Below are 24,675 nucleotides of genomic sequence, written 5' to 3'. Positions count from 1 at the left end.
AGGCACTGCAGGTTCCCATAGCAACACCATTTATCTGGAGGAAGTGAGTGGAATTAAAAGAAAAGTTGCTCAATGTGAGAACAAGTTCAGCCAAACAAAGGAGGCTGATGATGAATGGTTTTCTGATTTAGTCTAGATATAGTTACGATATCCAGATGGAGACAAGTTCAGACTTATTTTTGGACATATGATAGGATAATTTCAATGGAAATGAAAATCAGGCAATTATTATAATAGGCGGCTGATCCACAATGTGAATTTTAAGCAAGTTGAAAATCTACCCCTTGGGCTCTTACCAGGCATAATGGTCTTTTTGCAGGTGAAGCATTTTGAGGAGTACTCATTGGAATAGCACTCAGTACACAGCAGATTTTCATCCTTAGCAGCAAAAGGTTTTTCAACCAGAGAACGGCTGCATTTAGCACACTTGAAACACTGTTCATGCCAATGATGATCCTTGTAGGACAAATCCTAGGAGAAAGCCATGAAGTGAAGTGAGTGCAAAATATATGCTATATATATATCTATATACACATTGGCCCAGAATTTGCTGTCAGAATAATGGTGAGGCTAATGGTGCTCACCGTTATTTATGCGAAAATGCCACAGTAAATTCAGGCGAGGACAGATGTGCAGTTAAACGTGGAAATCCAAAAGTTGCTGTTCCGAGATGTGCTGCTCAGCTGTTAGCTTTGCAAAAACGGCATCTCGCTGTCTCTCTCACCAGTGAAATGCATTGAACGGTGAGAAGTTGCTGTATTTTCGTGGTAGATACGAACTAAACTCGCCACAGAAAGTTAAGCCTTGTCATTTCAAGTCTAAGTACTCGTTTAACGGTGTGATAAGTGTTAATTACTGCCACTCAACCTCTCTGGCACTGAAAATTAACTATTACAGGTGTGGAGTCTCATTTCTTTAGGTTTTAATTGATGTTGGAGATTTTTTAAAAATGTAATTTAATTTTTTAAAAAACTTTTCCTTTGTCTCTTTTTTCTTTCTCTCTTAATTAAATCTTTCTTTCCCTCTCTTTATTTCCCTTTCTGCACCTGATTTGACATTGAATTCACCCACTCTAATTTAAACTTCCTTCTCAGTCCTTGTGCTGTTAATTTCACAATCCTTCAATCTGATTGGCTAAGGAGATACACAGTTACTTGCCCTGTTCACTCAGATCCCAGATGCCCTGTAGAGCGCGCTGCGCCGTTTCCATCTCCCACTTCCAGCAACTTGCAGCGCAACATATCAGGGAGAATAAACAGACAAGGGCAAGCCTAACTAACGACGGATGCCATTCGTTGCTCTGCTACAGCAAATTCTGGGCCATTGTAATTACCTCACATCCCAGGCAGTTAAAATATTTCTCCATATTCAGCACAGAATGACAACTGAAGGATCAACCCACATGGCTGAAATTACTTATATCCACTTTTAACTTGTCAAATTAGAAAGAAGGGATCAACCTATAGTGTTACATCCAAAGATGATTTTAATACATACTTTTCATTTTGTTTATTCAATTGATATCTTTTGGTGGCTCTCTGACAGTTCTGGAAATTAGCCTGTTACTAAGCCAACATTAATTTTTATGACATTAATTTGTTATCTATAATAACTCAGGACACATTTAAAATGCATATGTTTAATTAACCTAAGAGCTCTTTTACCTTGCAGTCACTGCCGATAGGTGTCCTGCAGTCTTCACAGGTGTTTGAATACAGATTTTCATAGCATTTGACACAATACTGGTTGTTGTCTCGCAAGATATACTTCTTACCAAGGAGGGACACCTTGCAATAATGACAATCAAAGTGCTCCGCCATTATTTTTAGTGTTCACTTCCTACAAGGGAAAAAAAAAACAGGAATTCTTAAGGTGACGCAAAGTGAAAGGATGGAACCTGACCAGTGTTCAGGCAAACAGGTAATAGAACTTTTATTAGTGAGGTAAAATGGTGCATTCTTGAAACAAAAATGAATGCATTTTAGCACTTCTTGTGGATATCACAGAAAGAGCCGTGACTGGTGGGATGATGTCATCTGTTGGAATTGGAGAGTACCGCATCATTTGCGCCACCTCAGTGAATACCTGCATGGAGCAAACATATTTTTTTGTCAGTACCTAATTCTGTGGAAATGGGATCAGTGAAATGTACAAAGGCAAGTTTCCCTACAGCAATTGATCGCAGAGCCATTGATTGCCACTGGGAAAGGAGCAAATTCATATCCAGAGGTGTCACATTTCAAACGTCCTGCCTATACTACCTGGGAAGGGTTCCTGGTGCAAGCTACAATATCATCTTACTATGAAGTTGAATCCAAGATTCTAAGGTTTTAGTGTACATAGTGCCAGCACCATTTTGTAAACAGGAGGAAAAGCTGGAGCCATTTGAACAGGAGGGGACCAGGTGTCTCAATGGGTTCTCTTGGAAAAAATGGGCCAGTCATCAAAACTTTTGGGGCATAAATTGCTCACCTGAGGACGCCGTTTATCAATGGCACCCTCTCTCTCTGCCAGCAAATCCAGGAAGCAAGTTCACTAAAACCCGGAAATCGCGAACTTACTCTCATTGGTTCGTCGGTGGTTTGACAGGTCCGAATTAAAGGGCCACTTATGCTACAATCGATAAAATCATTAAACATTCATAAACTTACCCATCTGCCCAGCTGGAACCAAGATACTTATGCCACCAAAAGGTATGCTGCAAAATACCAGCTGTACACTACTTTTTAAAAGCACGATGGCTGTTAATGACAGCGAAACAACAAAAAATTAAATTTAAAAAATGTGGAATGTCATATTACTCTTATTTTAATATTTTTTGATCATTAAAAAAGTTTTAAAAATTTTTTAAATGTTACTTTTAACTTCTCTAACTTTCATTAATTTAAATCATTTGCTTGGCTTTTTATTATAAAATGTTAAATTTTTATTTAAACTAACATATAGAAGTTAACTATAAGGGAATGATTTCTAGTTGCCTGTTTGTGGGTGTGATTTCTCTTGACAGATTCTGTGGGCACGGCTTCCATTCCCACCGTCTGTATCGGTTTCGAATGAACCTGCGCTGAATTCAAAGCGCTGAACTTAAAAAAAATTGAAGAGGGAGCAAGTGGACGTCAGAAACCACGAGGTAAGTTTCTTCATAGTGTTTGTCCGCAGGATGCGCGGACAGCCTTGCTACGCCGGTTGGAGCCAGTTCCTGCCCACTGTCTTTATCATTGTTGAGACAAATAAATAAGTAAATAAGCTACTAACATATTCATACAATTCCGGCATGTATTTACTCATGATATGTTGACATCTCTGCTTGCCTTTGAGCTACGTAGGCGGTCTGGCAGAAGTCCACTGACCAGTTCCTGGACAAGGGAGGGGTTAGAAGACAAGCCCCCTGACACTGTAGACACAGAGACACAGAGACCAAAAGAGAGCAAAAAATACATGGGTGAAGTTATTCCAGTTGAGTCTGGAAAGGGATCCCAGCCTAGCAAGGGAAATCGCACTCGTCTTAAGCTCAGAGCTGGTCAGAACCAAAATGCTGACCAGGAAAAGTTGTTACCCCACAAATACACGATAGTGTGGCATAGAATTTTTTTTATTCACAAAGAGGGATCTGCCCTAGCCCTGAACTTGCATCTTTCTCTAGTTTCTCTCTTATTTCCCCTCATGCCCTCTCTAAGCTCATTTTGTCCATGAGACCCAGCTCTTGCTTCGTCGACCCTATTCCCACCAAACTTCCCTTCCTGGCCCCTGTGTTAGCTGATATTATTAATGGCTCCCTCTCCTCAGGTACTGTCCCCCTCCCCTTCAAATCTGCTGTCATTACCCTCCACCTGAAAAAACTCACCCTTCACCCCTCTGTCCTTGCAATCGCCCCATCTCCAACCTCCCTTCTCTCTCCAAAGTCTTTGAACGTATTGTTGTCTTCCAAATCCGTGACCATCTTTCTCACAACTCCATGTTTGAATGCCTCCAATCAGATTTCTGTCCCTACCACAGTACTGAAATGGCCCTTATCAAAGTCACAAATGACATCCTATGTGACTGTGACCATGGTCAACTATCCCTCCTCATCCTTCTCAGCCTGTCTGCAGCCTTTGTCACGGTTGACCATGCCATCCTCCTCCAGCACCTCTCCTCCATGTCCAGCTGGGTGGGACCGCGCTCGCCTGCTTCCATTTTTATCTATTCAGTTGTAGCCAGGGAATCACCTGCAATGGCTTCTCTTCCCACTCCCCAACGATACCCTCTGGAGTCCCACAAGGATCTATCCTTGGCCGCTTCCTATTTCTCATCTACATGCTGCTCCTTGGTGACATTATCTGAAAACACGTCAGGTTCCACATATACGCTGATGACAATCAGCTCTACCTCACCACCACCTCCCTTGAACCCTCAACTGGCTCTGATTTGTCACACTGCTTGTCCGACTGGATGAGCAAAAATTTCCTCCGACTAAATATTGGGAAGACCGAAGCCATTGTCCTCGGTCCCCGCCACAAACTCCGTTCCCTAGTCACTGATTCCATCCCTCTCCCTGGCAACTGTCTGAGAATGAACCAGACCGTCTGCATCCTTGGCATCCTACATGGCCCTGAGATGAGCTTCCGATCACATATCCGCTCCATCACCAAGACCGCCTACTTCCACCTCCGTAACATCGCCTGTCTCCACCCCTGCCTCAGCTCATCTGCTGCTGAAACCCTCATCCATGCCTTTGTTACCTCTAGACTTGACTATTCCAATGCTCTCCCGACCGGCATCCTAGCTTCGACCCTCCATAAACTTGAGCTCATCCAAAACTCGGCTGCCCGTATCCTAACTCGTACCAAGTCCCGTTCACCCATCACCCCTGCGCTCGCTGACCTATATTGGGCCTGGTCCAGGAACGCCTCGGTTGTAAAACTCTCATCTGTGCCTTCAGCTGCCTAGGCTGTAAGTTCTGGAACTCCCTCCCTAAACCTCTCTGCCTCTCTACCTCTCCCTCCTCCTTTAGGATGCTCCTTAAAACCTATCACTGTGACTACCTGTTCTAATATCTCCTTACATGTCTTAGTGTCAAATTTTGTTTGATAACCGCTCCTGTGAAGTGCCTTGGGATGTTTTACTACGTTGAAAGCGCTATATAAATGCAAGTTGTTGTTGTCTGAAGTCAAGTGAAGCATGTGAGTTTTGATTATATCACTCACTCTGCATGTTCACTTGTTATCTGTAAAATAAAGCTATTCAATAATATGTACCTGGCCTTGTCCCACGAAAATGTTTTGGGTCCACCTTCGGAAAGATTGGAGTAGTGTGCTTTAGGAAAGATATGAGAGACATGGGGGTTAATTTTCAACTTCGACGCCTGGGGCAACCTGATAGAGCGGACTGCCCACCCATTGTAGAACCTGCTCGATTTTTGTTACATTGAAATGAAATGAAATGAAAATTGGGCCGGTTCTATAAAGATGGGCAATCTGATCTTCCAGGTTACTGCCCAGGTGCCAAAGTTGAAAATGACCCCCATGATGTCTAGTTAAGATTGCAAGGGGACACTCTTTTTATATCCAGGGTTACGCTTAGATATTGGGCAGTACGGACATACTCCTGAATGTAAGATGCAGGATGGCACCCAAGAGAATATTGAAAACAGATCCAAATTTTGTAACACACGGTATTTAAATTTTTTCTTGATCTTCAGCTAGGACAGTGACTCCACTTTCTTTGTGGTAATATTCCCCATCCCCCCAGCTGTGCCAAAAATGGCAAGGATGCTCAACTATAATATGCTGATGCCCTGACCCTGGGATTTGGAACAGGGTCAGTCGTGCTTCCATGGGGCAGGTGGAAGCTTTGCTCCCTCGCCAAAAGCCCTCCAGAGGAATTTCTGGGCTCATTATTCCAGAGTTTAAATTAGTCAAACCATCTCCAAATCTTATAAATTACCTGTCTCTCCCCCACACAATATTTGAAAATGAATGTTAAACCAACATGCAAATTAACACTCCATTGACATTGGCTTAATAAAATTTGTGTATTTTAAAACAGGCAGTGGACATGTACAAAGAACAAGAAGTAAAAGCTAAACAAATGAAAAGGCTAGGAAACTATAGTGATGAGGAGAGACTTTAGATGCTGGGACAATATCCACTGGAGCAGAGAAAGCTAAGAGGAGATTTAATTGTTTTTGTAATTATGAAGGATTTTGATGAGTGAGGAGGGATAGACTATTTTCTCTGGTTGAGGAGTTGTTGGTGAGGAGTCATCAGTTTAAAATTGTCACTAAGGAAGTGAGAAGGTGTTGGAGGCAAAACCCCAGAATCATTTAAGAAACAATAACAGGGGAGTGTGGTGTTTTTCTGGATGGATTAATTAAGATGGGCTGAATGGCCTTTCTCATTTGTAAGTATCTTGTGATTTGTGATTACAAAAATGGTCTCTGTTCCCCTGACAATAGCATCTCCCACTATGACCTCTCTATTATTCTTGTAGTCTATCTGCCTCTCACTAACCCCCAGGTTATCCCTTGCTCCACAGTGCCAAAGTGTTGCTTAGGATAATTTTCCTCCTACTCAATAATCAATTCCCATTTCATTCAAATCTTTTCATAATTACATAACCATTCAGCTCCTGTTTAAAAAAGGTCAATAGCAATGATACATTTATTTGCAATTTATTCCATTTATCTGTGTATTAAATTGTTTACTTTTCAATCTCATTACTACATAAGGCCTGCCATTTTTTGTTTATATATTTTATAATTCTGCAACCGTAGTTTAATGGTATTTCTAATTTCATGTCTATAACTATAAGGACCTGGGCTATGCCCTCTTTCAATCTTCTTTTCTTTAATGATAAGCCACATTTTCTCAACATAACATCATAATTTATTGCACTCAGTCCATCAATTATCTTTGTTGCTCTTCTCTGATCCATCTTAGATGTTTTGAAAGTAAGGCATCCAAAATTGCAAACAATATTGTTTGGTGGAAGGATAAGTGATATTATTCTGATAGTGGTTGATGCAAAGGTTATTCTACAACTCATATGTGCATTGCTTTCATGGTGATAAGGTGTCTTGCCTTTGGACGGATCCACGCAGACCATAGGGAGCATCTGTCAGTTAATTGTGAAAACACTACCATGTATGTCGCGCTAAAGATAAAATGTAATTCTAGTAGAGAGCTAGCACATCCATTGGGGATACTCAATACTGCAATGTTTTCATCAAGTTGGCTGTGATCTTATCATATACCAAGAGATTAAATTCCAGAGATTGTACCAAATGTTCAGCACCGCCAATGTGGCTTTTGCCAATGCTTCCGACCTACAGTGTTATGTGAATCTATTTTCAGATGATAGGGTGTTAAGGACTTTTTTTTGGAATAAGTTGCACGAGGAGAGCTGATGGTCACAGACCATAACCTCAAGTTAATTGCCCCAATTTATTTTCTGCTGATGAGATTATGAGGTTTTGAGACAGTTTTAGTGTATATTTTTTTCACAGATGATTCTGGATACATACTACACACCACATGAATCATCTCCACAAATCGCAGCTCAGAGATTCAGGAATCTCAATAACTCAGTGCAACATATCACCATCCCATGACAACTCACCGAACATTGATGCAGTAGAGAGACCATTGTAGACAGGCAAATTGGAGAGTCCTGCATTTGGATGCAGCTTTCATGTACCTCAGATGTATGTGAAAAGATTACTGGGCTTATCCTGGACTTAGCATGCATTTTGGAAAAGCAGGAGGATATGCATAAACCTAATTTTCAGTTCCAGAATGCAACAGAACATTCTCCAAGGCTCAGTCTTTAAGATATATGCTGCAATAGGAAACCAAATAGATGCTTAAGACTCCGATATGCAGGGATTATTTTCCAACTTGGTAGCTGTAAGGGAATTCTCAGCAACTTGTGAATGTAGCAACACAGTAACGGAACTATACTCTGCTCTGACTGTTGCTGTATGAGACATGGGATCAACCCCCTGAGCAACTCTGTGGCAGGCTGACCTTTTGGATATTGCAAAGTGAAATACTTTATGCCTACTAACTATATGGTAAATTTGAATCACACATGAAGAGAGAGTGGGTCAGAGATTATTCAATTCAATTTGGCCTTCGTTTTTTACTCTCCCTTCTTAATTTTTAACTTGGTCTCCTAGCAATTGAACCTTTATAATGAACAGTTTGCCTGGATGAATTTTATCAATTTTTCTCATAATCTTAAAAATAAAAATAGGTCATCTTGAAGCCACCTCCTTTCCAAAAAGAACAAGAACAATTTCCTGAACCTTTCCTTAGAACTTAAATTCCAAATATGTGCAATTTCTTGGTGACTATTATTATTATTATTACTGCAACATTTTTCATTATTATTACTACAATGACAAGAACAAGTGATATGGTGCATATAGACCTTCCAAGATATATAGCTCTTAGGGAGCATCTGTCAGTTAATTATGTCTGTTCCTTACATAGACCTTAGCAAAACCTTCCAAGACACTTTGCAGTTGGGGATCAGACCAATGTAATAGTAACAAATTAGGGAGGTGGCTGAAAGTGCTATCAAAGATTTTAAAGAAGCTTTTAAAGGTAAGGTGGTTTTACATGCTGGAGGGGTTCAGGGAGGGAGCTGCATTGTGGAAGCAAAATGGCTATAGGGTCTACCACTGATGGTGGGCTGGAGGAAAGGAGGTTATGCAAAGTAGACCAGAGTCTGAAGAGTGGAGGATGTGAGTAGGCGGAAGGAGGTTGCAGAAATAACAAGGCTATGGAATGATTTGTAGATGAGGACAAGGATTTTAAAGTTGATGCACTGAAGAACAGAGGGCCAGTAGAGGTTAAGGAGACAGGACTGATAGGTCAGTGGGGCTTGGTGCAAAATAGGCTGTGGGTGGCAGGGTCCTGGCTGAGTTGCAGTTTATGTAGAGTGGAGCTAAGGAAGGGCATTGGAAAAGTCAAGTCTAGAGGGGACAATGGCATAGATGAGCATTTCAATGGTCTGGGGATTCTCTCTCAAGGGAAATAATATCCTTTTTATGATTAGGGGATTAGAACTGCACAAAGTACTCAGATGGGATCACCCCTAATTAATTAGAGCTGCCTTTAATAGTAGACTCAAGTGGTGTCATGAAACCACAGGAAGCAGGCATTTATCACTGAGCTAAATCCATATTGGAAAATGCTATATGATGTAAAACCAAATGTGTCACTTTGTGCATAATGCACAGTCTTTATTAAATTTTTGTTCAATTTGCAATATTGTTTTCATCTCTTATCAATAAAATAAAATCCACTTTAGCTATCAGCCTAAGATAGCTGCACAGACATCGATTGTGTCTTGCAGCAATGATAACTTCTAGATTTTCTCTGATTGTCACAGATTTCAATGGGGTAATTTTAACCACCCGCTACCCACCCCCAACAACGACATGCGGGAGATGGTCGGGGGTGGGGGGGGGTTAAATGGATAAAAATGTGAAACCCGACCCCAAGCCCCCCACGTTCCCTTTCCCCCCACGATCTCCATCTGTCCCTCGTGATCTCTATCTTTCCCTCACGATCTCTCCCCAGTGATCTCTATCTCTGCCCATGATCTCTCCCCCCATGATCTCTCCCCCCTCGCGATCTCCATCTCTCCCCCACCCACAATCTCTCCCCCACCTGCGATCTCTCTCTCCCACCCTCCTTCCCTCCTCGCTGCCACGCTCTGAGCCCCCCACAACACCCAATCTTCTCCATTGCTGGGGACCGTCCTCAGCGGTCCATGGCTCTGGCCTTATACAGCAGGCTTTCCCAGCCGACAGCTGGCCAGCCTCTCAATCTGGCTGGCTGATGGGTGGGAAACAGAGTAAAACAATTCTAACGAGGTCCTGTCGTTAAATTCGGCAGGTCCTCCACTTTCCTGGTATTTTTGGGTTTCCCGGTTGCTGACAGACGCCCCCGCTCCCACCCCACCTCCCCGTAAATATCGGGGCCAATGTTTCTGGTGTCCATTGGTATGAAGTAGTATCTAGGCTATCTGTGTCTAGGAACAATGATTGGATTACTTGTTATACTATTGACACAATTTCATAAATCATTAAGCAGAACCAAGATTAGTCAAATCATAGTATCATAGTATGTTACAGCACAGAAGGAGGCCATTCAGCCCATCTGGCCATCTTGCAAGCAGGACTTAAACAGAAATGAGCTGCCAACAGTAAGGGGTCCTGTGTGCCTACTTAAAATTCCTGCTCTCGTTTTGCAGCAGTGTCCCAAACCAGATGCCAGAAACACACTCCTCCTCTTGATTTTGCTCAGAAGTAGTGTGATTTCTGGGCAAAATCATAATTTCCATGTTAGGTTGAAAAGTTATGGGATTTTTCACAGGATGCAATGACGTGACAAATCATTGGTTTTAATTGTGATATGACAAATGAAAAAGTGATTACATGAATTCACATGATGATAACGATAGACACTATTGAGTTTTTCAAAACGATACATATTGCAACAGACATCAAAAGAGTTCTATGATCCAAGACACCCTAATTAAACTTCAAATCCACTTTTAGACCATTTGAGATATTTTCCCTGATTTTGACATTTCTGATCTAGTCTAATAAGGACACCATAACTGCAGGAGGTAGAAAGGGAAAAAAATAAAGTTATGTCATACTTCTCCTCCCAAAACAAAAAGGGGGAACTTTCAACTTTGGCAGGAGTTTAAACCTGCCGGTATCGGACAGGCTGCCTGTCCCGTTTTATACACGGCCTGTCTGATTTTCCTTTTGAAGTCAATGGAAAGGAAAATTGGACAGGGTGTAAAGCGGGCGGCCTGTCTGAGCCTGTCAGTGTTACCTTCCTACAGAAGTTGGAAGTTCTGCTGAGTGTCTTAAATTTGGTGTATCAATTGACTAAAGTAAAAGTCACACTTGCATAAATCCCACAAACAGGTCTTAAAATCCTGCATCTTTCTGCCTTTATAAGTACCTATTGTTTTTTAAAAAATAAAACCATCTTTCCCTCGTCTCTTCTACCAACTGTACGATTCTAGACAAGGATTGCTGGTAAGCTATTTCACCATGAAGGTATGATAATCAAGCCTGATCCTGGCCTCACATAAAATGCATATAAATGCATTTTTCAGCAGAAGTCGCTCGATAGCAATCAGGATTAGGTACTCAGGTCGATTTTTCCTCTCCCTAACCTGGGAACACTGAAGCCAACCGCACCATTCCATTGCTGCTGCATCTGTGATCAGCTAAATCAGCACAAACCAAGGATCAAGCTTTAGGACCTTAATATCCTGCAAAGCTCAGTGCCAAACCAGCTAAGACTTATCACTTATTGGACATGCTGTTATGCACTGTCTAATACAGCAATTATCATTGAACAACTGAAACTGTAAAATTTGTTCTACACATTCACCTTGACCAGCTAATCAACTGCAACTTGAGATGCAATGCTAACAGAAAAAGTTTTGGAGTTTTGAAGAAGTTAAACATGACAGAAAAATTAAAATGGAATTCAGTAACAAGTTTTTGTAATGAGCTAAAATTTCTCTACAGTAATGCTTTAAAGTGATTAAAGTAAAATATAAAGAAGCCAAATTCCTAATTAATTGTGCATGCATATGGGACAATGGATTCTTTTGCATTCTGCTGCTTCAGAACCTATTCCTCAATTAATTTAGTAAACTGAATAATTAATATCATCGCTTTTCCAGGTTCTCTAAAGTGACATGAAGAAAGTGGCATGCAAAAGAGTATATTACCTGATGTGGTCGATGTTACAATCTGAAAACTGCTGCCGTCGTACAAGGACAAGTTGCAAATGTGCCCACTGCATTCATTAGATACCCAAAAGACAGACTATAAATACTATATATACTATTCCTCTGCATCTCAAGAGATAAGAAACATGTTCTCCAGCAAAGATTCATACCTTTTAAGGTAGCATTTTCCTTGCACTATCTACATTAGCCACAGATGAGCACCATCTTATCTCTCCACACCGACATACAATTCAACAACATACGTGGAGCTTAATTAACAAATGCAAGGGCAATAATAAAGTCAAAATTATATTCAAAGGGATTAAACAGTACGGACGGTAACACACAAAATCAATTTCTCTCCTTTCCATCACGTGCTACCAGTTTGTGTCCTTGTGAGATGCAAATCAGTTTGTGTTTATTTTTTTTTAAAGTGCTCAGTTTTAACATTGAACTAGAGTAAAAGATTTAGCAATTAACAGTATCAATGCCATAATCAGTGGGTGTTTTAGCATCATTCGTGATTCATTTCCAATCCAATTTAACATGTAGAAGGCAAATGCAATTAAGAGCAGCTGTATTACCTGGTCTTAATTATGTACAGCTAATTTATAAAACTTAGCCACAGAGGGAAGTAGCAAATAAACATCAACATGGCCAAAGATCATTTCCTAACTCAGGAGGAGGCACATGCAGAGGCAAATAATCATTCAACAGCTGGAAATCGATAATGTAAAATATATATAAAGCTAGAATTCTGGGTGGACAATTCCTTCCCAGTTCACATTGACTCTTCCTTTTGGGAAAATCTACCCTTTGCTGCAGATACTTTATTTTTTCCTCATCAATTTTACCTGCCAGTTTTCTGCCCTTCCCTCCTCCTGTAAAGCCATCGATCCTTTGCTTTCTTTGATACTCATTATTCATGTATATATTATTTGTGTATGACAGTGAGTGTCATCATGCTGTTCAGTTATGGGGGGCATCACAGTTAAGTCTGATCTTATCCTCCCCAATGCGCACACACTTATAGCAAAGGTCACTGGACAGCGATCAGGGGCAGAAGCCCTTGGCTGATTTTCTTTTCCCTAATGCAATGGCACTGAGACCAGTTGTAATGCCAGCACCACTGTCCCAGCTAAGATCAGCTCACTCAGGAGTGGTGATTGAATCTGGGCCCTTCCTGGTCCGTATCTACTCGTTGGGTAAACTCACAAAAGTGTAGGGGAAGATGCTATCCCTGTTTCTTAATTATAAATCTTAACAAGCATATCACCTAGATAAGCAAACAATTAAAGATTTTGCCAGAAGTTGAATGTTTATGTTTTAGAAAGTGATCTTTAATTGATATGACCCTGCCGGAGTCACCCTGTCTAGGGAAACAGGAGAAAGGGGATGAAGGAGAAGTAATGGAAAAAGTAGTGTGAAAATAATTTTTTTTACATGAAATGTAAAGGAGGGTCACCTGGTGCAAAATCCATTGTGTATCGAATAACGATACAGAAACTCAAACCCCGATTTTAAACTCCCTCCCCATGCCCGACAAGAACAGGATGGCGGGGGTTAAAATAGGGGCAGAGTACTTAACTCCACATTCACGCCGTGCCTCTGCCTGCTGCCATTTTAACTCCAGGGTTTAGGGAGGCGTGGTAGGCAGGTGAGGGCCTCAAACATGCAAACGTCAAGATCCTATGATACAAACAGGACCCCTACATGATTTTAAATCGTAGTCACAGGAGACTTGACCAGTGCCAGAGCCCCCAGAGAAACCTGGCAGAAAACTTGATTGGGGCCAGAAGTGGCCCAGGATGGTAAGTTTTAAAAACATTTCTTACGGTTTCCTTGTGGGCCAGAAGGAGCACCGTGGACCTTCCCTGTCCTCGGCTTCTCCACCCCTGGACCGCGATGTCTCTCTCCCCCCTCCCCCTCACCACTTACCTTAGTGCCAGGGACTATTTCCGTGGGTCCCCAGCAGCTGCCTCCGACTGCTCTAAATTCTACTCCCACCCACCAGCCACCTCATCATTCCTACCAGGTTTGGACAGGAACCCAGCCTCCATTATGGTAATCAGGCCCAGGAGTTAAAGTGGCCCGATCCTCACCCCAGTGCGGCCATGACAGTTTGATGCTTATCCCTCCCGGGGATTCAGTCTTTAGTTAGCACAGTCTTGCCAGTGGCAGTGAAGGAAACCACTCTGTTCACATTCTATGACCCTTTTCAGGCTCCTTCTTCTGACACTGTAGCCACTTGATGAAAACTGTAGACCTAATTGAGGAAATCAGGTTTCAGCTGCATTGCTCAACCAGGGTTCTATCTCTTCCTCTCTCTCTAATATCTCATCAGCATGAACAAATATAACTGGAATTTTATAGTCTGGCTAGTATTCAAAGAGTTGTGGGGGTTATAACTTTGTACTTAAAATTGCAAGATTAAATCATTACCATCACTCACAAGAAAATGTTTCACTCTGCAAGCATGAGAGTACTTTGAGTTTTAACAATTAATAATTTTGCAGATTTATTGATTATCAGTCTTCCATCACCAGTAGGATAAGTGTCTTTGGGGTTGGCTCGTAGTAAGTTACTCATATTGTCCTATTTGGGTTACTGCTACATGATCCTTGATCAGACCAGTCCATGAACTGCTAAAACTTTTCATCTGTGTGCATTTTCAGATGACAGCGGTTACAGTTGAAAATTCTGACAAGTGACCTTATTGTTTTGGGTGATCACTATGGCAGTTTATATGTATTTTTAAAATCCTGACTCGAATAAAGGCAAAATATTATTCAAGTTGCTTAGGAATCCAGAAAATAACACATAAGGATGAACATTTTTCCTTTGCAATTGGGTGCTTTCAGTTTGTTCCAGGGCAAATTATAGGATGCAAATTGCATTTGTGTTCTTTTTCTTCTGTTGTGCTCAATTTTCTATATTGCACTGGAGCAAAAGGTTTAGCAACAAACAGCATGAGTGTGATGATTAAAGTTCCTCACTACCACACTACCAATGAAGGAATTTTCCACTTCGGACATTTGATTTGATGTGTGATTGAGAAGACCTTTGGGATTCTTACAATTTCATTGCAGATGAAGCACTGTGATATGATTCCAAAAGGTATATCACATCTCAGTACTGTGTTCCATGCTTCACGACATTGCTGTGTGCTACTGGATAGTGGCTGAGGTTCAAAAGAATAGATTGAATCTTTCTGGATAACAGGCAGCTGACTGCATTTCCCCACAGAGGCAAAGCCAGTTCCTGAAAGGGCCAGAAATAACCATGACAATCTAATTGAGCAGTTCATTTCTTAAACATATTTTGAGACTCTAAAAAAAGGTCACACTTTCATGAGTTTAGAAAATTGTTATTTTTTTCTAGAAAGAAAATAACACAAGATCAACCTATTTCTGATGTAAGAATTACTGTGAGAATGAAGAGAATTTTTCAAACTATTTAAAAATTTGTTACTTTAACAAGGGCGGGGAGTGGGACTAGCTGGATTGCTTTTGCATAGAGCCGGCGCGGATTCGATGGGCCGATTGGCCTCCTTCTGTGCTGTAACCTTTCTATGATTTCTAAATTTAAATTCCAGGTATGATAATGGAAGTACTAATAAGTTATTCTTCAGGAAAATATCCTCAGTTTCATCCTGTTAAGTAAAACAATGTTTTTTAAAACACAAACCAAATCACTTTAATGGAAGCTAAAAATTAGAAAAAATGACTTAAAAAAATATTTGTTGTTACTGCTCACCTTATTTTACATATTTTCTGTTTTTCTTTTATTTCATTATTCTCCTGCTTAATTTTTATATTGTGACAGTTGGCCAAACGTTAGTCCTAGCAGGATTGGCATTTATTGAGCTTTATATTAATATCAGGAATTGCCTCGGAGTTGCTCTTGCTTCACTCTCATAACTTCATCAGAAATGTGACATCATGCAAGAGTTAGGAGAGTGATCTATCTCATAACAACGAGTAAATCTGTACCACCACATGTCTTAAAACATTCTAAAACTACTTGTGATTAAGAAATGGTATTTGCAAATCTGATTACATCAAATATTTGTCTTTTTCTCAGCCAATTGTATTTAATATGATTTGTCTGCTTACTTTCCTTTTATTTCCTCCCTTCCTGAATGCACAATCCCTACTAAAAGTGATGATAATTTATAAAAAATATCAAATACAGTGGAATTGGTGGTGTAGTGCACTACAAATTTATGTTTTCACTTCAGGATCTGAATGGGAATCTATGCAGACTGATGGGTTGAAAGTCTCCTCTCTTTACCAGGTTCACATGTGAAATTAGTTTGGGTAATACTATCCTAATGGGTGTGGTTCTTGTTGGTGCTAAATTGTCAGCATCACTCAGAGGACATAAAGGATATTATGTGACATGGAAAATGTTTAGGGGCTTTTTTATATTAGGCGGGAATGTAACCAGAGACTATAAATGGAAGAAATTTCTTATGAATTTGATCTTTGTGGTTGCTCGTGTCACCGAAAGAGTTGCTGAAATTATGCTAAAGAATGACAGATTTCTCACTAATACTGCATGCTTTACCAACCAGGTTTCAGGAAATATAATTAACTTTGCATTTGAACTCCCGCATACAACAAAGTTCCAGACAACAATAGCGTCTTGTGGAGAGTATGACTGACAGGAAAAGTGATGTTGTTGTTATTGATGTGACGTGAAGATGTTTCAGACTGATTCAGTGCTTAAGCTGTGGCTGAAAACAGTTTTTGTTTTCTGTTACTGGTACAAATGTGGAAGTATTATTTAAGTGCCAACAATTCTTTAAAAGGACTAACAACACAGGTATATTTCTATGTGCTTATGGAAGGTGGATTTTGCCATCCCTAATCTCAACATCAGTATGTAAACATAAGAACATAAGAAATAGGAGCAGGAGTCGGCTATACAGCCCCTCGAGCCTGCTCCGCCATTCAATCAGATCATGGCTGATCTTCGATCTCAACTCCACTTTCCTACCCAATCCCATCATCAAAAAATAGTCCAATTTTACTACACAGTTTTACTTTCTAACCTGTGAGAGAGAAATGCAATTTTCTTTAGAAACATAATAGTGGCAATTCGGCTACTTTAGAGACTGATGTTTTGTTATAAAGTTTGAATAGGTCAGAACAGCAAGAAAAATAGGCAGTGATTCCTCATCAACAGTATTATGTGCACTAACATATGATAAATGGAAATTTGTTTTTCCTTCCATTTGTTAATAAAGCAGAGATCTTAAAACAGTAAAAGATTATGAGAGAAATATGAAGAAACAACTATTATTCAATTCTTAAATATTTAATCTATGACTTACATCTTGTGAATAAATGCGTACCTCCACACTGTTCAAGGGGATTATGTGTTCTCTCTGCAGTTGGAGAGAGCTTATCTTCCGAACAATAGTACAGTACAATGGATTAGAATCGTGTGTTGCAGGAGACAATTGCAATCTGAAGAATAGTTGCACCAATTTCTACTCCTTGTTGTTTATACTTAACTCAAAAGAAATTTGCAGTAGAATTACAGAAGAGAAATCTTGCTTCATTTTTCAAGGATGTAATTAAGACAATTCGCTTAGCTAGGTTATAATATAAGTAGGCTGATCACAGAGATGACTCCAAGGCATTCTTTTTCCTTCTGCCCCACCATCATCATCAAAAAATAGTCCAATTTTACTACACAGTTTTACTTTCTAACCTGTGAGAGAGAAATGCAATTTTCTTTAGAAACATAATAGTGGCAATTCGGCTACTTTAGAGACTGATGTTTTGTTATAAAGTTTGAATAGGTCAGAACAGCAAGAAAAATAGGCAGTGATTCCTCATCAACAGTATTATGTGCACTAACATATGATAAATGGAAATTTGTGCATAAATTCACGTGGTATTTTCACTGCTACACAAATTTTGTCAGTGGTTTAGCTTGGTGATAAATCTTTCACTAGTGGACTAAAAACACCATTTGAAACAATTATTACATATGCTTTATGGCATGCTTTACTGAAGTTATAAATCACCTTCATCTACTTCCGCAGGTTACAATAAAGAATGAAACTGTTTTCTTTTAATCCCTGGGCAAGTGGGAATCACAGAAAAAATAAACTTGACAGAAATAAGAAAAGGCCTGTGTGCACCAAGGGTTTCCACTGTTAAATTTCATTTTTGTTAAAACAGTCAAACAACATTGTGATGTTTTTTGAATGAAATGTATATATTTGAAAAAACCACATCAAATTAACAAAAATAATAGCCAGAAATATCTCACAACAACCAGAATTTAGTTCCATTTGGAAGATATCTGTGTAGGGAAAACTATCTAATGAAAGGGTGAGTGCTGCACTCTTGATGATACTGGCACAGTATTTTCCATCACCAATTTTGATAAGTATAATGGGGCTGATTTTACCAGGCCTGCGGGTTTCCGGCGGGTTGGGTTTCGGGAGCGTGGTCAACACGCTCGGAGAAATTAGTGGGTTGCCCGCGCGATCGTAGCAGGCAACACACTAATAGGAATCAATTACCTGATCCTCCGGGGTCCGCGGCGCTGGCCTGCGCGTCGGGCGGGCTGCGCATGCGCAGTACGATCTGTCAGCTGGAGGCTCTCTAGTTAAAGGGGCAGTCCTCCACTGACAGATGCTGCAACCAATGGAACAAATTGCAGCATGGAGCAGCCCAGGGTGAAGGCTGCTCCCAGTTTAATGATGCCTCACCCCAGGTATCATCAGATGGGATGAGGAGGAGGGGGAGGACAGAGATCTTCCACCTGGCGGGCGGGAGGAAGCGGCCTGCCTCTGCCACCAAGAAGGCCTGGCTCGAGGTGGCAGAGGGGGTCACCTGCGCCACCAACATATGGCCCACCTGCATACAGTGCAGGAGGTGCTCCAATGACCGCAGTAGGTCAGCCACAGTGAGAACACGAAGTCTTTTCCCTACACACCGTCTGCCACAACACTGCCCCCACCCCACATCTCCTTCGGCACTGCCAACACTATTCTGTAATATCACCCTTCATACCCACTCAAACCCTATCCTCATCTTACCTCCACCTACTCACCTCGCCAGTACTCATCCTGCCACTAACACGCAACCCAATCCTCATACAATCTCATTGCTCCATCCCATACTCACCCTCTCGTGCATCTCCCTCACGGCCAGCCTCACTCAACCTGGCACCACCTGTGCTGCAGCCACAGGGCATGCATCACATATGTGCAGTAGGCAGCGTAAGGCAAACGTGTCGTGAGCATGAAGGGGGTGCACAAGGGTGTCTGAGGGTTTGTCATGGGTGTTACCTATATTGAATTTCAGAGCAACAAACAGCACACATTATATTGACACCACCACTGCCATGTCTCCGCGAATCCTGTCCGCTGTGTCCAATAATGCCCGCTCCTGGGTATCACTATGAGGACCCACCACTGATGCCACCCATCGTGTTACTGCAGAGTAGGTGCAGGTGTATTTGCAGGGCTCGTCCGCGCAGACGACTGAGAGACATCGGTGGTGTAGCCGGCTGCACCCTGGAAGGATGCGGAGGAGAAGGTGTGGAGGGCAGTGGTGACTTTGACAGCGACAGGTAAGCAGTTGGTGCTGGGGCCAGCCAGGAGCAGCTCGGCACGAAAGAGGCTGCAGATCTCCACGACTACATGTCGAGCGAATCTGCGCCTCCCTGTGCACTGCTGCTCGGAGAGGTCCGGGGAGCTGCGCCTCGGTCTGTGGACCCTGTGGCGAGGGTAGTGCCCTCTGCGATGCGTCTCTCTCTGCGGTAGCCCTCCCTCCTGCTGTGCAGGTGGGCGTGCAACAACACCGTGTTGGGGGGCTCCACGTCTCTGCGGCGGACGGCGTGGACTGCGAGGCTGCTGGGGCTGGTCATGCTGTTCGTCCTCCGAGGGTGTCCACACACCACCCATCTGGCAGGTGTTGGTCTGAGGGGTTGTGCAGGGTAGGTGGGTGGTTCCTCGGACTGGGGCTGCGGTTTCGTGTCGGTCTGTCCTCTGGCTTGGCGGGGGGTGGTGGGGGCGGTGGCCTCCTGCGTGGGTGAGGGCTCTCCCCCGTGGAGTGCACCTTGGCACCTGCCACAGGCTGCTGGCTGCAACACGCCTGGTTGGAGAGAGACTGTTTCCCCCAGTGTGGGAAACTCACTGCCTTGAACCTAAAATCCCACACTTCCTCTTTTGACAGCTGATTCAGCTCATCAACTGACCTCAACAAGCAAGGTAAGTACTCTCAAGTGGAACCCCGCTGGCTTTAATTGCCTGCGGGATTCCCACCAGCGGGGCTTGCGCGCGCAGCCCCGCACGTCAGCGCGGTACCCGGAAGTGGCCGGGATTTCGGCGCGATCCGGTCACGTGACCGGATATCGGGATTTTCGGGGGCCCCCCGCTGGAAACCCGCCGGAAACCCGACGCCAAAATCGAGCCCAATGTTTCCATTAAGATTATTTCTACCTTTGCTTTAGGTAATTAATGTTAATACTTCATGATAGAAAAGCAACACAAGTTGAAACAATTATAGCCTCATTAGTACATCCAGATCATTTTCCAAATATTTCTATGGCTCATTTGCCACACTTAGCTTTTTCTGTTACTGTACTTTTTAGAACCATAGAACCATAGAAAAGATACAGCACAGAAGGGGGCCATTCAGCCCATTGTGTCCGCGCCAGCTCGAAGAACAACCAGGTGCCCATTCTAATCCCACATTCCAGCACCCGGCCCGTAGCTCTGCAGCTTACAGCACTTTAGGTGCAGTTCCAGGTACTTTTTAAAAGAGTTGAGGGTCCCTGCCTCTACCACCAATTTGGGCAGTGAATTCCATACATCCATACATCTGGGTAAAAAAGTTTTTCCTCATGTCCCATCTAATTCTTCCGCCAATCTGCTTAAATCTATGTCCTCTAGTTCTTCAACTCTCCGCTAGGGGAAACAGATACTTCCTGTCTACTTTATCTAGGCCCCTCATAATTTTGTACACCTCAATCAAGTCTCCCCTCAGCCTCCTCTGCTCCAAGGAAAACAGCCCCAGCTTATCCAATCTCTCCTCATAGCTGCAATTTTCAAGCCCTGGCAACATTCTTGTAAATCTTCTCTGCACTCTTTCCAAAGCAATTATGTGCTTCCTGTAATGTGGTGACCAGAACTGCGCACAATACTTCAGCTGTGGCCTTACCAGTGTTTTATACAGTTCCATCATTACATCCCTGCTTTTGTACTCTATACCTCGGCTAATAACGGAGAGCATTCCGTATGCCTTCTTCATAACCTTATCCACCTGTACTGCCACCTTCAGGGACCTGTGCACATGCACTCCAAGATCTCTCACTTCCTCTACCCCTCTCAATATATTCCCGTTTACTGCGTATTCCCTTTTACTGTTTGCCCTCCCTAAGTGCATTACCTCACACTTCTCCGGGTTGAACTCCATTTGTCACTTTTCCGCCCACTCCACTAACCCATTTATATCTTCTTGGAGTCTACAGCTATCATCTTCACTATCAACTACACGGCCAATTTTTGTGTTGTCTGCAAATTTGCCAATCATGCCCCCTACATTCAAGTCCAAATCATTAATATATACCACAAACAGCAAGGGACCCAACACTGAGCCCTGTGGCACACCACTGGAAACGGATTTCCATTCGCAAAGACATCCATCGACTTTTACCCTTTGTTTCCTGTTACTGAGCCAATTTTGGATCCAATTCACCACATTTCCCTGTATCCCAAGGGCTTTTACCTTTCTGACCCGTCTGCCATGTGGGACCTTGTCAAATGCCTTACTAAAATCCATGTAGACAACATCCACTGCACTACCCTCATCAATCCTCCTTGTCACTTCCTCAAAGAATTCAATCAGATTTGTAAGGCATGACCTTCCCTGAATAAATGACAGTTCATCCTATCTCTCAGTATTGATTCTAACAGTTTGCCCACCACTGAGGTAAGACTGACTGGCCTATAATTGTTCGGCCTTTCCCTCGTATCCTTTTTAAACAATGGTACTACGTTTGCAGTCTTCCAGTCCTCCGGTACCTCCCCTGTATCTAGTGTGGATTGGAAAATTATCCTCAGAGCATCCGTTATTACCTTCCTGGCTTCCTTCAATAGCCTAGGAAACAATCTATCTGGCCCTGGTGACTTATCAACTGTCAAGGATTCCAGTCCCTCTAGTACTTCCTCTCTCGTTATGTTTACCTTATCCAATATTTCACACCTCTCCTCTTTAACTACTACGTCCAGATCATCCCTTTCCTTTGTGAATACGGAGACAAAATATTAATTTAAAACCCTACCCACATCCTCTGCTTCTACACACAAGTTACCCTTATCATCCCTGATAGGTCCCACCTTTTCCTTAGCTATCCTCTTGTTCTTAATGTACTGATTTTTATTGATAATGCTTTTGGGTCAAAATAAGCATTTCCAGCTAATTTACAAAATTCTACTGCATATGTCTAAAATAAGACCAAGAAAAATGCAATTCCCTAGTCAGGTACCAGCTACTTACAGGAGAACTGCAGGTAAATGACTTGCATAGTTACGCTAACGTTTCAAGAAACATTTTGTTTCTACTTGTCATTGCAATCTGACCAAAATCAATGTTTTCACAGTCTCTCTTCAGTAAGAATAAGAAATCTCAAATATAATAAGGCTACTTCTTTGTACTAAATTAACAAAACATAGCCAATTAGAATAATGATTTCCAGCTATTTGTTGTCTATCTGCGGTGTGCTTACACCTCAGTTGATGGATGTTTAGGGGTGCATACAATAAAAGACTAACCGAGGAATCCTAGTTATTGGGCTCAGAGGATTGTATCTTAGCTCGAGCACTTTCAGTGATTTTGCTGCAGCCACCTCAACTGGGAACTTGAATGAAAACAATAATATTTCTTGCATCCAAGCAATATAAGATCATTGCTGCAAAATTAGAAAACAGGAGTCACTGAAAAATCCATAGAAGGGGAACACAATTGAACCATGGTACGCATCGGTTAATTATGGTTGTTTATGTCCTCTGTTATTATAATTGTACATACTTAAGATATAACTTGCAAGTTAAACCACATGTTTGCAGTTTTAGCCTTTTATTTAATTAGCTTTTATAGCTCTCTAAAATGGAATTTTCCAGAAGAATTCTTTGAACATCTTCGGGGTTATATTGGATAACCCCTGAAACCGGGTGCAGGGGTTGCAGGGTGTGATTAACCAGCGCCCGGTCGTTGAGATGCAGGCAGCATGTAACATTCATGATGCCTGGTGATTTACCTCATTGCTGCATCAGGCCAGCCCTACCTGCGTTGTTGAGTAGCTGCTCACCAGCAGGGGGCGCAGATATCACGAGTGGCTAGCACCACTTAAAGGCAGCCTGCACCTCTTAAAGGGAAAGTGCAATGTCTCTGCAGGAAGTGGTGGAAGTCAATGGTGAAGTGAATCTGTGCTGCAATATAGTGCAGCAGGGTGATGATGGGAAGTCTGAAATTTTTAATGAGCAACAACTGGGCTGCTCAGCGTTGGCGGGACTCTGATATTTGCAAAATATAAGATACGGGTTCGCACGGAGTCTGAATGGAGATCAGACATCACACACGTAAAACACAGATGCAGGTCCCATCCCTATGTTTACAAACTGATGTGTTATGTTAAAACAAAATTCTATAGATTATGGAACAGTTCCTGCAGATTGGAGAGTGGCAAATGTAACCCCACTCTTTAAAAAAGGAGGGAGAGAGAAAACAGGGAACTACAGACCGGACAGCCTAACATCAGTAGTAGGGAAAATGCTAGAGTTTTTTATAAAAGATGTGATAACAGGACACTTAAAAAATATCAACAGGATTAGACAAAGTCAACATGGATTTATGAAAGGGAAATCATGTTTGACAAAACTACTGGAGTTTTTTTGAGGATGTAACTGGTAGAATAGATAAGGGAGAACCAGTGGATGTGGTGTATTTGGATCTTCAGAAGGCCTTTGATAAAGTCCCACATAAGAGGTTAGTATGCAAAATTAAAGCACATGAGATTAGGAGTAATATACTGGCATGGATTAAAAATTGGTTAACAGACAGGGGAGAAGGAATGAATGGGTCGTTTTCGGGGTTGCAGGCATTGACTAGTGGGGTATCACAGGGATCAGTGCTTGGGACCCAGCTATTCACAATATATAGATCAATGATTTGGATGAGGGATGCAAAGTGGCTTCAAGGCGATTTAGACAAGTTGAGAGAGTGGGAAAATACATGGCAGATGCAGTATAATGTGGATAAATGTGAAGTTATCCACTTCGGAAGGAAAAACAGAAAGGCAGAGTATTATTTAAATGTTGATATATTGGGAAATGTTGATGTACAAAGGGACCTGGGTGTCCTTGTACACCAGTCACTGAAAGCAAGCATGCAGGTGCAGCAAGCAGTTAGGAAGGCAAATGGTATGTTGGCCTTCATTGCAAGAGGATTTGAGTACAGGAGCAAGGATGTCTTACTGCAGTTATACAGGGCCTTGGTGAGACCACACCTGGAGTATTGTGTGCAGTTTTGGCCTCCTTACCTAAGAAAGGATATTCTTGCCATAGAGGGAGTGCAGCGAAGGATCACCAGACTGATTCCTGGGATGGCAGGACTGTCGTATGAGGAGAGATTGGGTCAACTCGGCCTGTATTCACTCGAGTTTAGAAGAATGAGAGGGGATCTCATTGAAACATATAAAATTCTGACAGGGCTAGACTGACTGGATGCAGGGAGGATGTTTCCCCTGGCTGGGGGGGTCCAGAACAAGGGGTCACAGTCTCAGGATATGGGGTAGGGCATTTAGGACTGAGATGAGGAGAAATTTCTTCACTCAGAGGGTGGTGAACCTATGGAATTGTCTACCACAGAAGGCTGTGGGGACCAAGTCACT

The 24,675-nt window shown here is 42.1% G+C and overlaps 1 protein-coding gene across 1 annotated transcript in view; it reads right to left on the bottom strand.

Annotated features, from left to right (window-relative positions):
* Positions 1-24,675, bottom strand: part of LOC137321909 (four and a half LIM domains protein 2-like) — an 86,569-nt gene that overhangs the window by 8,354 nt on the left and 53,540 nt on the right. Inside the window, exons 2-3 of the mRNA XM_067984770.1 lie at positions 1,665-1,839; positions 297-471 (exon numbers count right to left, since the gene is read on the bottom strand). Of these exons, the coding sequence (XP_067840871.1) occupies positions 297-471; positions 1,665-1,820 (331 nt within the window). The 5' untranslated portion in view covers positions 1,821-1,839. The remainder of the gene's footprint in view (positions 1-296; positions 472-1,664; positions 1,840-24,675) is intronic.

The sequence above is a fragment of the Heptranchias perlo genome, chromosome 5 (genome assembly GCF_035084215.1).
Source record: "Heptranchias perlo isolate sHepPer1 chromosome 5, sHepPer1.hap1, whole genome shotgun sequence".
In the NCBI taxonomy this organism is placed as follows: Eukaryota; Metazoa; Chordata; class Chondrichthyes; order Hexanchiformes; family Hexanchidae; genus Heptranchias; species Heptranchias perlo.
Note: the sequence above shows the minus strand (reverse complement) of the source record. Positions and strands in the feature narration are given on the sequence as shown.